Here is a 16,967-nt window from a genome sequence, read left to right on the forward strand (position 1 = left end):
TGACCAGGAGGAAGCAAAATAGCAAAACTGTTTAATAATAATAATAATAATAATAGATTTAATTTGTTAGCGCTTTTACAGGTGCTCAAAGACGCTTTACAGATAATAGTGAAGAGAAAAGAAAAGAGAAGAAAGGAACAACAAATAAATATATAGTTAAAGTTAAAGTCCAATAATTTTTTGAAGGTGGTGAGGTCGGTGCAGTCTCTGATGGGTTGTGGGAGTGAGTTCCAGAGGGAGGGGGCAGCGACGGAGAAGGCTCTGTCCCCCCAGGTCCGGTGATTGGTGCGGGTGGGGATGGATAGGAGGTTGGCTTCTGATGAGCGGAGGCAGCGGGAAGGGGTGTGGTGGTGCAGCAGGTCTGTGAGGTAGGGGGGGGCCTGGTTGTTGAGGGCTTTGTAAGTAATGAGGAGGACTTTGAAGTGGATTCTTTCATTAACCCCTTTCTTTGATTTTGCCATTTGGTCAACCAACAAACTGGCTTGCATCCAATCGCCATAGGTTTGATGACACAATGTGAGTCATTTTCACCAAATAGGAAATGTCGTAGCTCTCAATATCTCTGATTGAATAACAACAATGAGGCTGACTTGAACTGCGCATTTGTCTTTAACGCCATCTTCATCACAGCTGACATCCTGACAAGTTATTTTTAATAGTATGTAAGCCATGATAGTGTGACGGGGCGCCAACATGCAGAATACCAGGACCCTGAAACTGAAGAAGCTAAATGGAATCCAGCCATCATTAATTACATTTGTTGCACGTTTGTCCTCCTGCGACTTGCCTTAGTCAGTGTTTTCTGTAAAAAAAAAGGCAGTGGTTGTAACAAATTTTATAATTGAGAATCAAAAGAATAATCACTTCTCTTTACAGACCCCATGAAATGTTATTTACGTGTTATAATTACAGTGATAATATTTAGTCAAGACGTCAGAGGTGGTTAACCAGTACACACTCTGAACTGACAGGGTTGAGCAGACTTGACACAGCGTTTCTCATCTCGGCTTGATGCGTCCCATCGCTTTCAGCTTGCATCATGTCAATCCCGTCTCTGTTCAACATTCCAGCAGCTCTCGAGTAGCAATCGCCCAAAGGCGCTGGTCACAGATCGTTGTGTGTTTGTATGCGAGTGTCTGACTTGCCTGTGGGACTCAGATCTCCACTCTGACAGCCTTTCATCCAGGGCTCTTCACCGCCATAAGGAGGATAAAGACATATCTGATGTAGGATCAGTGCTACGCTGCTGAAGGGAAAGCCCATTGAGCCACAAAGTGTTTCTGGAAGTAAAGGAAACCCCTCATCTTGACATACATAAACCTTAGCATTTTCTTAAGACACAACGGTATACTATTCATTCCTGTTACTCTCAGAGACAAGCTACGATGCTAAAGACATGTTCACTACAACAGTTTTCTTAAGCACTGTTCAGATTTGAGAATGATGAATAACACAACAATGACATAACTGTTAGCTCCCGCTGGAGCTACGATACTTTTCATTCACAGTGAAGGGCGAAAGAATCGCACATTTGTGAGACGGCAGTCAACAACAGTGTCCTTTAACAAGACGCTGAATCCCCGACAGGTTTTCTATAGCTCAGCTCACCCATACTGCTGACCGTACTAGGGCTGAGTGAGAAATGACTTTCTCCTCCGAATATCCGTATCACAAGAAACACTAAAGCCAGCTATCTGTGATCCATCCCAGTGAGGTTCCAGCAGACTGGAGAAATCCCATACATTCTCTGATAGAAAGCCACAACATGAGTTTTTGCTGGCTGCAACAAAACATACGAGATGGCAATATTATGTGTGTATTTTGTAATAAGTGAGTATGATTGGTACTTCAAAATGCTTGTCATTTCAATTTAAAGAAGGAGACCTGATAGAGGAGTTGAAGGACAAGAAAGAGAAGTTTAAATCCAGAAAAATATCTTTCCTCTGGCCTCCTGTTTAGTTTGAAGCAAGCTGACTCCCTCAGGCCGGCAGAGGGCTGTGCAAACCTAAAGGGAAGAATTGAAAAATAAAGTATACACTAGATCCTGAGAAAGTTATATGGGCATGGACATGGGTAAACAACTAGATTATAAATGATTAAATAGAGGAATTATTATATCACAATGGTAACTCAGATAGGACCCAACGATATAACTTGCAGAATTGCTCATCTAACTAGGTAATGAGTTTAAAAACCAAAACAGAACAGGTAGAAAATAAAATTGGCCAAGTATCTGAAGTACCTGCTGTAACTGCACTCCCACACACCCTCCACCAATTTCCTCGGGAAAAGACAGTATAGAAGAAGATAAATCTCTGCAGACAGAAATTGAATTCTGTTCTGCATTCTAGGCGGGGTGTTAGGAAGACTTATGAAAAGAGTGAGAGACACAGAAGTAGCAAAGACACAGAGAAGCGAAAGAGGGAGACATTTAAATCTCCCTGCTAAAAGAGGTTTGAACCTCATTGAGAGTCAATGTGCAGCCCCACTGAGTGACTCAGGGTGTGACTCATCGCAGCTGGCATCGACTCCACCTTACACACACACAACCTCACACTTTTTCATAAACCCTCAGGCATTGTGTATGCTATGTGTCCCCCATGCTTAGCGTTCTGTTGGATTCCACCTGTTAACAGCCAATGCATAAGCTCTGCTCCATGCTGCTGTAATGTTACATGTGATCTTATGAATCAGCTTATGACAAGATATGAATGCAGTCTGAGCCACGGAGCCTTCCCACAATCGGCTTAGAAGACAGATGCTGTCAAACTTGACTATGTCCGTCGATGGGATCCTTCTTACCACCCACTAGATGAATAAGTATAACGGTAGTTGGATGACTCACCGGTCAATTAAGAGGAGAACGGGCTCATTCACAGATCTTCAAATGTCTCAAAAACTGGCTACATTTTGCTCATTTTAAGATGTTGTAAAAATGTTCTCAAGATTGCATGTATGTGTTTTGGGGGGGGGGTTACTGGTTGGCTGTGTATCGACTGCAATGGCAGACGGCTGATCTTGGAACACGGCCCCAGCACAGCGTAGAGCTGTTAGGCCATCCGTACGTTGCTTAACGAGGCATGAGCGATCGCTATGATCTTGCCACAAATAATTCATGAGGAGCTCTGTAGTGGAGCTATGGAGCTAAAAGGGAAAGGGGGGGTGAAAGCATCAAGGAGTGGACCACAGCCTAAGTGGTGCATGGCCGAGACATGAAGGGAGGAAGACATAAAAAGATCCATCTGACAAATGTGTCTGGAATAGAAAGGAAATCCCCCATTACCTACAGTTCTGACAAGACTGCGTGTGAACGCACACATTTGTGTGTGCTTATTTTTAGACAGCCATTTGTGTTACTACATCTGAAAAAGGCACAGTGGGAGTGTTAGAAGTGTGTATCACAATCACAGGATGTGTGTAAGATTCTTGCTAAGGCATGCGCTATGTGTGTGTTGGAATGTGACGGAGTGAGTTCAGATTTTTATGACAGCTGTGAAACCCAAAGTGTTCGACTGCACACGTTTTTTCTGCTGAAACCATGGGAATATGAGCTAATAAAGTGTGGCCTGGTATCAAATGAAAGGGCCGTTTGTAATGTGTAATGGAAACCATACTTTCTAGTTTTTTGTGCTTGAATATCAGAGCTGTAGTCTAGATTATTGCACCAACGGTATAGGTACGGTAAACTACTGTTGGTTTGTTTAAAATAGATTATAGGCGATAATAACAATTAAATGCCTTTTGGATGGATTTCAATGCAATTTGGAACAAACTCCTATGTTGCCCAGACAACAGATTTTGGTGACTCCCTGATTTTGAATATAGTGCCACCGGCAGGCTTAAGCTTTTCACTTATTCTCTCAACATTTACTTCTCTTAATGACTTTAGTAATTATATGACATATAGTGCCACCATGACGTTTAATATCTAAACAACAGTTAAACTTTAATTGGCTACTGGTTGAATTGTAACAACTTCTCATCTAGTGCTTTTTCTGTTTGTCTAATACTATTGATATAGCTGCAAAACTAATGACACCCATCAGTTGCAGGCTGCAGCTTGCACTTGCTAAACATCGGCATTTTAGCCTTGCAGTCGAGAGCAGTGTAGCACGCTGCCATTAGCATTTAGCTTATAGCACAGCTGTTCCTGGGTGCAGCCTCACAGAGCAGCTCACGTCTGTAAGGTTGTTTTTTCAAAGTGAGACATCTATGGAGACAATGAAAATTACTTTTTTTGACGGAGGCACTACAGACCAGTGAGACGCATCACTGGAACACAGACTAATGGAAATAGGGGGGATGGAGACAAAGAATCGGCGCAGGTCTCTGTGGCATGTCATTAGTGAGAAAGAGGGGTTGACTTGCTTCATCTGACATTTACCAGTCCGACTGAAAATGTCACGGAATGCCAGCTTTTAACTCTGGATATAATGGTGCCTCTTACAGCCTAGAGCTATTGATCCCCAAAAACTTGTGTCCATGTTGCCTCCTCTCTTGTTCCTTCTGTCCACTGTCCCGAGGAAGACCACCGTTCCTGCTCCCAGCCAGAGCTTTCATCATTTTCGTTTACTGCGTGCATTAGCAGATTTGGCTCAGCGAGTAAATGATGCCAGAGCAGTGCGGGGGACAGAGTAGATCCTCCTCGGGGGATATTTTAAGTTTGTTTTGTCACACTAGTGTGGATAATAACATGACAAAACATGTGAATGGTTGTTATTCACTGTCTATTTGACAGGCAGATCTTTGAGTCATCAAGTTTCCACACTAATATTGGGTGCATGTGGGAGTTTTTCCTCCATTGATTCCTTTATTCAGTTTCTTTCACACATTGAGGGACACTGGCTGTCTTTTAGGTTTGCTAACTGACATGTTATGTAGAGGTTTGCCAACAATGCCAGAAAAGTAAAATGAAAGCAGACGGAACTTTGATGCAAAAGTCAATTTAGTATCCTTCTCTATATCTTTTTGGAATATCTCACCAAAGCATGTTGATATTCTTAGGCATGAAATAAGTATTAAGGATCACATAAAAATAACTTTGCACAATTCTACAGAAATAATAATGTCAAATCTATAGGTTAAGTGATTACATTAGTGAAAGTTATCCTATCAAAGCCCGCACCCAACCCTCAACTATTTATGATCGTTGTAGTATAAACCTCTATTTATAGTTTAAATTATTTTTGTGAGATCAAGTAAACGATGGGAGAGGAGCCATTTGTACCAGATGTATTTCACACTCCCATTATCACATTTAGCTGAAGGTCTACTGAGTTGTATTGAATGTACTGTGAATAGGAAGTGGTTGAATCAAAGCAATAACAAAAAGCAATCAGACCCGACTAGATGATGCATTCTTTACAGTGCACTGATCTCAACCTCATTTCAAATTAAGCAGTAATCTCTTTCCCAATAGCTAATGCAGAAGCTAATTATGTTGAAAACCACTCATAAGCATTTTCTGTCTGTGTTTGCTATGCTGCAGTGGATTTCTGTCTCTTAGGAACTGATTTTAGATCCATGGCCTCTCAATTTGTTTTGGGGAGTGCTACTGTCTAGTCTATTTCTGTCCTTGCTACACTATTGTCCTCGGTTGACTGCCTTCACATCAAGTGAAGGATTTATTTGGCTACTCTGCCAGCTCAGGCAGATAGGCCCTGCGGTTACAACACAATATGAAATGTCTGAATCCACTCTTAAGATAACTCTAACTGTCGTAATGGTTTCAGCGATTGTTTTCTCTCCGAGTTAACATGTTTGAAGAGCTGAAGTTGTTTACAGATTAGAGAGGGTAAAAAACCACCAGGCCGCAGTTTTACATCTTCTTTGGAGTTGAAAGGATTGATGTTTTTACCAAGGATTTGGGGATGTTTCCTTCCAAGGCTTAGATTCTGCAAAAATGTTTTCCTCTTAATCACTTGTGGTCTTCTTCCATGCATGTTAATTGGCGGCTTTGACTGCAGCGTTACGTTTCAAAATCCATACCCACAGAAGATTATGATCTTAATTAGCTATATCACAGCCCTGGGCCCATTACATGTTTGCCCAGCATTACACAATGCCATCAAAGCAGTGGTACAGCTTGGATGGCAACAGGAGCTTGATTCAATTAGCCAGCCCTTCTCAGCTGCATTACCCACCACTCCCATGGCTTCACCAGAATCACTTCACCGTTATGAAACTACACAAATCATGAAAATAGCCCATACAGCTGACAATAAGGGTCATGTGGTGACAATGATCATTGCCATGCTTACCGCGGGCCAAAAATATGTTTTTAACTGTTGTTGTAGCTGTGTTACACAAGGCAGTGATACTGTGGAATAAAGCTGCTATGCAAGTAGTTACTTGGTTTGACAGGAATATATTTGTATGTAGAATAGTAAAGGACAGTTCATGACTATGTTTTATTTGTACCCTTTAATTGTACTACATTGGTTTTCTTGTCTTTATTCTTTTCAGTTTTATCACTACAGCTTCCTGCAATATGTTTTTGTTTAACAAAGATTATGTTGTAATCAAAGTCCACACATTTTCTGTAATTAAATGTTTATATAATTGGTAAAGATATGAACATCTTTATCCCTTATGAATGCAAATTACAATATTTGAATTGTGCTATTAAAAGTGATAGCTACTAAGTGTGCTAAGGATGTCAAAACTCAACCAAACTCAACCATGTGATGCAACAGTTTAAAATATTAAAACGTGTTATTGTGCCCTTTGTTTCCATAAGATAAAGAAGTTATTATTAGATTGTCTAACTGTCCGCCCTTCCTTTCTCTGCAGGTACATCCGCACCATGTACCTCGGTATACAGAGTCACCGGCAGAAGGAGAACCAGCGGCGTTTTTACTGGGCTATGATGTACGAGTATGCCGATGTCAACATGCTGCGACTGCTGGAGACCTTCTTAGAAAGCGCCCCTCAGATGGTGCTGCAGCTCTGCATTATGATCCAGAGCAACAATGCTGAGTGGCTGCAGTGTAAGGACTTCCATATGGCACTATACAGGCAACACACAACTCTCATTATGTTTGTGTCTAATTCCAGACATCTTTCATATCCTTCTTTTGTGCATTACGTCATACTGTTGTCCCATAATGCTGAGATGGTTTCATATTTTAAACCTGACAGTTCATTTTCTGTGAAGTTCACATATCGCTTTATTTATAGTGTGCAATATTCTCCACCATTGTATTCAATTTCAAACATTCATCATTTTTGAAAGCTCTTTTACAATTCCAGTTTCCACGTGCAAAACAGCTCCCCAAGGAAGGCAATTCAATCATAACAAGTGATACCCTCCCTGTCTGGGTGTCTATAGAAATGCCATCAATTCATTTGCTGAGAGGCACCATGCTGCTGCTCTGCAGATAATCCTCTATCATTTTTCATGTAGCAGGTTACTGCTCTGACATAATGCTGTCTCTACTGTTATACAAGTCCAAAGGAAACTGAATTGTTGTTGACTGAACGACCTATGATGATCTTGGTAATAATATGGCTTTCTAGAATGTGATAGATTGCTTTGGCTGAAATGAAATGTACTGTAAGTGGAATGCCAGCCAAGTCAAGATAAAAGTATTTTTCTTTGGATTGTGCTTTAGACTAGAAATAAAAACTGGATTTTTCTTTACATTTCTGGTGCTTTGAAAACCATCTCATAGCATGTCAGTGTATCTCATTCTTAGTCTTTCTCTTCTTTCACACTCTTTCTCCGTCTATATTCACAGGTCTTTCAACCATGTCCTCCCTCCTGTCCCTGGCCTGGGTGCTAGCCTCTTACCACAAACTCCTGCGTGATTCACGTGACGACCAGAAGAGCATGAGTTACCGAGGTGCCCTGGTGCATCTGTTCTGGCGCCTTTTTACCATCTCCTCACGGGTGATCTCCCTTGCCCTATTTGCCTCGGTTTTCCACATATACTTTGGCATTTTTGTGGTGCTCCATTGGTGTGCCATGGCTTTCTGGGTCATCCATGGCGGCACCGACTTCTGCATGTCCAAGTGGGAGGAAGTACTGTTTAACATGGTGGTGGGGGTGGTCTATGTCTTCTGTTGGTTCAATGTACGCGAGGGCCGGACGCGGTACAGAATGGTGACCTATTATACAGTAGTGCTGTTAGAGAACGCCATCCTAAGCCTCCTTTGGTATGCGTATCGTGACCCAGTCACAACTGACGCCTATGCCACTTTTGCCCTCTGTGGTGTCTTCCTGTGCTTTGCCTCAGGTGTGGCCTGTATGGTTCTCTATTACGGGGTCCTACACCCCATGGGCCCCCGGCTGAGGGTGCTGGCCAGCTCATGCTGCGCTGAGCTTCTTTGGGGCCTTCCATTACCCCCTGAGGCCGAGCCCATGGCTCCCACACCTGGACCGCGTGGTTCTCAGGCCACCCCCACACGGGGTCTGGCAGGGGAATATGAGGAGTCAGATGAAACACCCACGGACACCTGCCTACCGGTTTTCCAGGTGAGGTCCACAGAGCCTGTGGATGCCACTGGCAGGCCCATCCAGCCCGAGGGTCCTCTCATTAAGATAGACATGCCCAGAAAACGCTACCCAGCATGGGATGCACACTTTGTGGATCGGCGGCTGCGCAGGACCATAAATGTGCTGCAGTACATTAGCCCTAACGCGGTGGGCATCAGGTATAGGGACGGTCCACTTCTCTATGAACTCCTGCAGTACGAATCCTCCCTCTGAAGGCATCTTCTCCTACAGCTCTGCCATGTCCTCTTACACACTACGATGCACATACTTATCCTTTCTTGGACTATGCTCTTCCTCCTCTCCAGATATGATCTCTTTCCATTTGGCACACTGCTATCTCCTTCTCTCCTCTCTGATCATTCTATTTTCCTGCAAGAGATGTGTGTCGAGACGGTCGAAACACACAGCCATTGTTTATTTTTGGAAAAGAAACAGTACAGAGATAAAATCATGAACCTCCAGTATCTGTGATATATACAGAAGAATCATGTAAATCCCTCTACATTGATATAGGAGGGTTCTGTATGCGTGTGTAGATAAAATATGAATGTTTCATTATGAAATGTGTTTAATACATTATACTGTATTGGTGATTCAACCTGTGAATACTTTTGAAGGGCATATTGTATGTCCCTGTGACATGGGACTGGCGCAAAAGCCTGATGGGAATGATGGAGGAGAGTCTCAATGGGGGCAGGTCTTTGCACATCCCAACATGTACTGCCATTCTTTATGTAAATGATTGTACTGTATGATAATGTTTACTAATTCCTTAGCCCGTGAATTGAAAAGCACTGAAATTTCTATCGCGATACTGTAAATAACAAAAAGGACACAATCAAAGATGTGTCCAGAAGAAGCACTTCAAAGTGAATTATCCCTCTGTGAGCCATACGTGGCTCAAGTGGAACCAGGCCGTACTATTTTTGTTCAAAACCCTTAATCATAATCGCATCATGTATGGAAGGAAAAAGAAGCACACCGACCTTCAATCAGTTCCACCCACATATATAATTTCAACAGTGCAGACTGCCCTCCAGTGGAGGCGAACTGGAAAAGCATGCCTTACATGGTTATTGTTGCCCGTAATTGTGACAGCACAAATATTAAAGAAAAACACAATGAAAGGAAAATAGAATGTAATGGAAATGAGCACAACATTTTCTGAATTGGTGGGTAGATCATAATTAAACATTCCAATGACTTTTTTTTAAAGATTGTAGGGGTTTAGTAAAGGGTAGAAGGGTATAAATGTGTTAACACACATTTTTGTTTGAATTGCAAAGACAGCCTTCAAGGAATCCTCCACCATTCCCTTCTGAATCCTAGAAAGTACAGCCTCCCTATTTTGTTTTCTAATCAACAAATGTTAGGGTTGATAATATATGCTTATCGGGTGCAAAGACTCGTAATAAGTTCTTTAAAAAAAAGACAACTAGGAGAAGATATTTCTATGCTATTATACTTCAGTGCGTGTTTGTGTCCTCATTTATAGTCATTGATACATTGACATCTATATTTTGCCAGAACACAAACTTTTTACATAACAACAATTGTTGTGCAGTGCAGTGTTAAAAGTTATACTCCTCAACATCAGTGTGCCCATCAAGAGGTTATACTCTAATATGGGTGAACAGGTCAACTGTTTTGGCACTGCTAGTGCAGTTGAAACAAAGCCAAATCGCATCTTACAGAACTGTCTTTCCATCGTATCTGTCCCCTTGAAACAGTAGAATGAGTCCTTGCTAAACATTAACATATATAGGCCTGCTGTAAAGTGAGTACACACAACATCTCCCACTTGGGACGGCCACTGTATTTACTCATGACAATAATGAAATCAAATATTTAAAAAAAGATGCCTTCTAGGTCAAAGGAGTTTGACTAAAACTTCCAGAGAGGGCTACTAAACAATTTATTTAAAAAATGAATGCATTTCATACTCCAATTGTATCTATTTACTCAATGATTCATCCAAATATATAATGTGTGTTTTCTACATTGTTTGGCATGACGTTAGTATGAGGCATTAGTACCAATGCACCCAACCAGGGATGACCAAGAGCCCTACGCAAAGCAGAGATTCCTTTCTCCTGGCTCACAGGCTTTCTGCTTAGCTGTGGCCAAATGTGCCTGCTAACATCGTACTGTAAAAGGCAGATTCCACGTTAAGTCCAGGCCAAAGGTGAGAGGGGGTTTTTGCCAGGGATGGAAATGAACATGAGGACAGAACTTGAGAAAGGTCTTGACTGAATTATGCTGTATGACTATTCGTATGCTTGTGTAAGAAAGATGGGTGTTTTATTGTTAGCACGTGCTGTACAACCTACAGTTTGTGTGTTTAAGGATTTAAGTGTGTTTGCGTGGTGGCGTGTATGCATGCGTGTCATGTGTATCTCCTGAGCCCTTTTCCACAGTTCTGTCCTCTCGCCGAAAGTTCGGCTCCATCCTTGGTTGCTGCTCTGCCCTCTTCCCAATCCCTGCGTTGCTAGGCCTTGGTGCACTCCCATGACACACTCTCACACTTTCTGGTAACTGAACAACGGGGTTGAGGCTGAACAACTGGAGATCCTGGCATGAGAACATGCAATGAGGTACACTGCCATAACCAAGAGCTTCAACATCCAGGGTCTGCCACCCTTCAGCTTAAAGCGATGTTCAGCCCTGAGTAATATTTAACTGTTGGGTCAGCTAGGGTGTAGCAAACATCCAACACCCCGTATGTTTTGATATACATGAGTATGCAAACAACCAAGTTGTTCATTGTTTACCATAGCAGCCAGTAGTTCTCTTTGTTGTAGTGAATTAACAGCCATGTTAATAGCAAGCCAATTAATGTAAACAAATATTGTTGGACTTAAAAAAAAAAACTAAGCAAAACAGCCAATACAGGGGTTCCTCAGGACCAACAACCAAGACCACTAAACCAGCTGACTCAGGGGTGTCTCAATGCAGTTCTCATCCCCAGGCATGTCCTCCATTTTTTCCTTACAAAATTGCATCCTGGACCACTACGTGGCTGGGATTGCACCACTTAATTATGGTTTGCACATTTGTTTTAATGGGAATGGTTGCTCATTCTTATTATTGGTGGGGGGATAGGCAGTTTTTTGTGGTAGTTGGCTGCCTGGCAAACACTGCTGACATTTTACAGACATGGACATAAGTCCAAATCAGGTGCAAATACACTGTGATTAATTCATTTTTGTGCGGGTGTCTTTGTGTGGGAGGAGTATATATTATAACAACCAAGATTATGTACAATTGGGCTGCATTTCATCTTGTGGTGCTTAATGTCGTATAATGCAGAGTATTTATGCTTGCTTAGCTGTGTCATATGAATAAAAGTAATTACAGTTAATTACATTGTTGATTTTAATTAAGTATGTGAAGAGTCTAAATGTACAAGTCTAGATTTTTATTAAACATGCAGTATATTTTACTTATTTCTACAGAACAATCACATTATTGCCACATTCTGTGTATTTTTAAACAAATTAGCTAGAAGCCCAATAAGTGGGTTTTGATTTAGTATTTTTAATGTTTTCCTTAATTATACACAGGTTTCAAAAGCTAAGCTACAGAAGGGTTGCATTTGGAAACATTACCATAGAAATATTATATTTGGCCGTCACACTTTACAATATGAACAAGGTCACAAAGAAATCCCCTGTTTCTGTCAGGTTACAAGCCCACATCTTTCAACTGACACAACGCACAAGAGTGTTTGAGCAGCAAGCTTGTTCTACTCAGTCCTTGTTGTGCCTTGTTACTTTGGGTGCTTCAATCCAGCCATGGCAGCCAGGCCCGCAAACAACAATGCCAATTTGTTTCTTTACTTGTTTCATGTGCCACTCATCAAGATGGTGACAACACCAAACAATATTCTTCCTGTTTGTCTCTCCAAACCAAATCAAGCCAAGTTCTCAATTTTGTCACCTCATTTGACAACTCCATTTAATCTTACTATTTCATTTAAGTTGACATCCACAGTTGCACTGTTTCCTCGTTACAGTATTACAACTAATAACAGAGTGAAAGAACCAAGTGGTGGGTATGTCAAAGACATGGGAGGAGAAGTAAGGCAATACTGAACACCTTCTGTACTTGAACGTAGGGTTCCTCATCTATATTACGTTGGAGCAAGCTGAAATACAACAGCCCCAATTAACTCAGCAAGTTACAATTAGCAGTTTGGACTGAGCTCTAAAGTGTTAGTTTTGGACTGTTAGATTGAAACTCTTAACAGATGCCAGCCACGGTACCGAGCGATTTGGTCAATGATTGTTTTGTACTTTTGTCTATGCCTTTACATCTACTTCTGTCTTGCAATGATGAATGATTTGTGGTGCCAAGACGTAAAGTTTCTGTGTCGTTTGTCTTGTGTGAAAAATACATCCTCTAGCCAAAACAATAATGCCTGCAGTTGGATTTGAACGCAAGTCAATGATGACAAAATGCGCAAAAAAAACATTTATGTTGCATAAATGTTGCTTACAATGTAAGGATTAACAGGCCTGATTACTATTTCACTTTTAAATAACCTAATTTTCTTGTTTTCCTACCACCTCCCAGCATGCCTTTGGAAGTCATTGTGAGGTGACCCTCAACATTTAGCATGTGAGTGCTCTCGACTGCACAACAAACCCTCTGATTTCTGCATTAATGTGTAGCAGCAGGTCAGTGTTTGACTTGGTTTTAATCTGTACCTTTGTGTCATGACCATCTCTTTGACCACTGGAGCAGTATGTTCAGATGATAAAATGGTGCATTTTCTTCTTTTATTTTTGATTCCGTTTTGATTTATGTTAATAACCTGGTGCTGAATAAATACATTTAAAAAGGTGCTACTACTGTGGACTGCAGTCCACTTTTTAGCTTTCTGATAGCATAGCCTTCCAGTTGACTGAGAGGGCCTGCGCCCCACATACTTGCAGTCTCAAAATGCTTGAGCGCTAGCACCTTACAGCCACATAGTTTACAGCGGACTTCAACTCTCAATGGTGCCATTTTGATTTCCTAACTTGCTCAAAAAACGAGTGACTCTGCATTTGCTGTTTAATATACTGGTTTAAGCATAGAGTATGTTTTCCGTCTACTATGATTCAATCTGCACAAGGATTTTTTAATTTCTTTTCTCTGAGAGAGAATGAAACTGGCAGATAAATGCATCTTTATGGCAGACGAACAGGATCACAAATGCTACTGGAGTTTGGGTTAAAAAAATAGAACGTGATTGCTGTGTTGTAAATTCCTGTCATCTATATGTCCTTAATCTGTGTGTATCTACTTTTTGTTGTTATTGTAGAATTGGCTGTAATATTTTCTTTAACATGGATTTGATATTCCAATTAAGCGACTATGGTTGTTATATTAATTGCTGCTGATTTTTGAAATAGTTATCAAATTGTGTTGGGAAAAAATGCTTTGTTTATATTCAATCAATTTCTAGATTGTGTTAGCTTGTTGGTGTATTTTACAAATCAGGATATTTCCTAGACCATTGTTTTTTTTCTCCAGGGTATTCCAAATGTTGGCACAATGTTAGAAAGCAAATTTGCTACAATCTGTAGCATCTTTATGAAATTGTACTCATACAACCAATGTTTTAACTGAGAACATAAAAGGAATGGTTTCTTTGTTTTTGTTTGTTGTTGTTAAATATAACATGTAAGTACACTGTTTAATGGAAACCCTGTTCTTTAAAAAAAGCAAAACTGATGTCCTTTTTTTTGGGAACAATATGAATATTATTAATAACATATGGTGCTACGGTTCTTTTTGTATGTTTTGGTTTTTAGATGAAAAGAGAAATATTATGCTGAAAATGTAATGTTAAGCCTTACTGTAGATTCATATATCAGACTGTTCATCCCAGAAGAGAAAAAATAAATATAGTATTTAAAAGTGCATCATTTTAGTACTGCGTTCACATCTTTATATATACAGTCTATGGTTCACATGCACAATTCACATTTCAACATATGAAGGCAGATGCAAAGATGTAAGCTACACACCTTAATTGTGTTCTAATGTGATACATTCCAGCCTCTGATGGGTATATTTAGCAGATAAAAGGCCTCCACACTCACACAAGTGTTTTCATTTCATTTGAATATATTTATTCAGGTTGAAGTTGTGGTGGGGATTACTGTGATAACACCAAACACAGAATGATGCATTAATAAAAATAATGAAAGTGAAAATATGTAGAGATGACGATCAATCTGAGGAAGGTGTAATCAGGGACAATAAGTGAAAACACCTGCGTAGTTTGAGTAAAGCTGTTTAAGATATTTTAACATGAGTCCAATACATCACATAATCTTTGCTAATTATTTCACTAAACCAACAATAATTATTATGGAATATATTTGGCACATTGGAATAACAGTTCAAATATAGGTGACATTTTCTTAATTGCAGTTGTCATTTTAGAGCCCATTTAGAAGGGTGTATTATTTTATTTGAAAAGAGACCTTTAACATAACAAATTCAGACCTGATTAAATCACAAATGACCTAAAAAAGCCATCAAAGCGACATTTCAGGACCATCCCAAATCAATATTTGTAATGGCAGTAGTAAAAAGAGTAGGAAGAACACAGCTGAAACTGATTTTATATTTGTATTAGTGAAACAAAGCAAAGGTAAGACTTACATTGGGTGATGTGAATAAATACACACGACAACACAAAACAAAATAAATAGAGCAAATGTTAGGTTAAATGGTTTATGGTGTGTGTACTGTATTATCAAAGGTGCACAGCAGTGTTACTACAGTGGAGTCATATGGTTTAAAGGGGGAAAGAAGGAAAGACATAGAGAGTAGTCAGGAAACAGATTTCCTGACAGGGTTGGCTTATTATATCCCACTTTGCAACCAATTACAAATATTGGGTTTCATTTGTATCAGCATTTATTTATTTTGTAAAACTTTTTTCAGCAGGTAGCTTTTTAAGCATCCCCCTCACTAAAGCTGTTTTAAAAAAAGCATTTACCTTATAAAACGTTACAGCTAATGTTAATACAAGTTAAAGTATTCAACTGCTGTGCAAAAGCCAACCCTGCATTAGCTGCTCTATAATCACCAAATATATAGGCTACTCTGTCTGCATTAGGTGCTCTATAATTAACAAATATATTTGTTGGTCTGAAGTGAATCTCTGTCACTCAATACATTGCTTTTCTGTAATTACAATGTATATTATATTACCTGAAATTATGCCTGTGAAGTGATACTGAAGAAGCGCCTCGTCAAACTGCCTGGGCGGTGTTCTCACTGTAATTAACAGTAGCAGCTGTTTTGGTTTGTGCAAAGCAAAGCATGCTGGACCACTGTTCAACGCCCAAAATGGCGGCACGATTGAAAAGTTTTGCCTGTTTTATCCGAGTTTGTTTTCTTAACAGTCTACTGCTTTAGTTGTGTTCGCGGCACTGAAGCACACCATTCGCACACTGGTGTCACGCCGATGTGTTATCTAACACTTGCGGAATAAGGCAGATCATAATGACATTTTGCTATCAGCTCAAATTCGGACATCACTTTACCAATGCTAGGGTAGCCTAAGCTAGGCTAGCAAGCTAACTACTTTCAGATGAGTGCTGGTTAAACATATTCTGTTGATAGTTATGTGTTTTCACACCTTGCTCCCCACGCTGAACTGAATATGAAGAGGAGGACCTTTACATAGAAATGGAGGATGATGTGAAAAAAGTGAAAAAGGTAAGTCGGGCCATTGTCACAGCTAGCATTACTTTTTACTGCAAGTTTGCCAGCTAGCATGCTAACTTACTAGCTACTCATACCAGACTAGCTTAGCTGTTTGCTGGCTAAGTTTATAATACATATGGAGTCAATGTCCGCGAGCAGGGGCCAACATATCACGATAACACACTGACACTTTCCCGACTTTTCATTGAATACGTAGAATGTGTAATTTACAGAATGAATGTTACATAAAGTTATCTTCAGGATGTGCAACAGATAGAACCTTAAAAAACAGGGCAACGTTTTACAAGATCAGTGTAAAGTGTCTTAATTTATAATCAACATGAGCTTCGTTATCTGTTGTTGGTTCACAGTTCTCTGAATATCGACTTTGCATTGTTAGTTTTGTAGTCCAGATGTGCTATTTATAGTAACGTCCTGAAAACATCGGCTACTGGTGTGTTACTGTGGCTAATTGTGCGTTTGTTTTGGATTGTGTTAACAGTGAGGCTATGGCTCAAAGAGAGTATTCCCCTAAACGTAATGAAAGCACAACCATGTGTTTTTCAGAGTAGTAACCCTCGTCGTTATGTGTAGGCGTGGGTCAAAGAGGATCTGTGTGCTCAACAGCTGTCAGAGGCAGCGGCTATCAGTGTCAGTCATGCTAAGGGGAACCAGCATCCTTTACCCAGCTCTCACAGACAAACACTACAGACACATACTGGCTAATGATCCCGTTTGATGTGGAGGCAGATCGGTA

General features: G+C 40.4%; 1 protein-coding gene across 1 annotated transcript in view; it reads left to right on the forward strand.

Annotated features, from left to right (window-relative positions):
* LOC104965224 (XK-related protein 6) overlaps nt 1–9,327 on the forward strand; it is a 31,250-nt gene extending 21,923 nt beyond the window's left edge. The window contains exons 3-4 of the mRNA XM_010794184.1: nt 6,740–6,989; nt 7,740–9,327. Coding sequence (XP_010792486.1) covers nt 6,740–6,989; nt 7,740–8,710 — 1,221 coding nt within the window. The 3' untranslated portion in view covers nt 8,711–9,327. The remainder of the gene's footprint in view (nt 1–6,739; nt 6,990–7,739) is intronic.
* Nucleotides 9,328–16,967: the final 7,640 nt, after the last annotated feature.

Source organism: Notothenia coriiceps, unplaced genomic scaffold (genome assembly GCF_000735185.1).
Source record: "Notothenia coriiceps isolate Sejong01 unplaced genomic scaffold, NC01 NC01_scaffold00037244, whole genome shotgun sequence".
Lineage (NCBI taxonomy): Eukaryota > Metazoa > Chordata > Actinopteri > Perciformes > Nototheniidae > Notothenia > Notothenia coriiceps.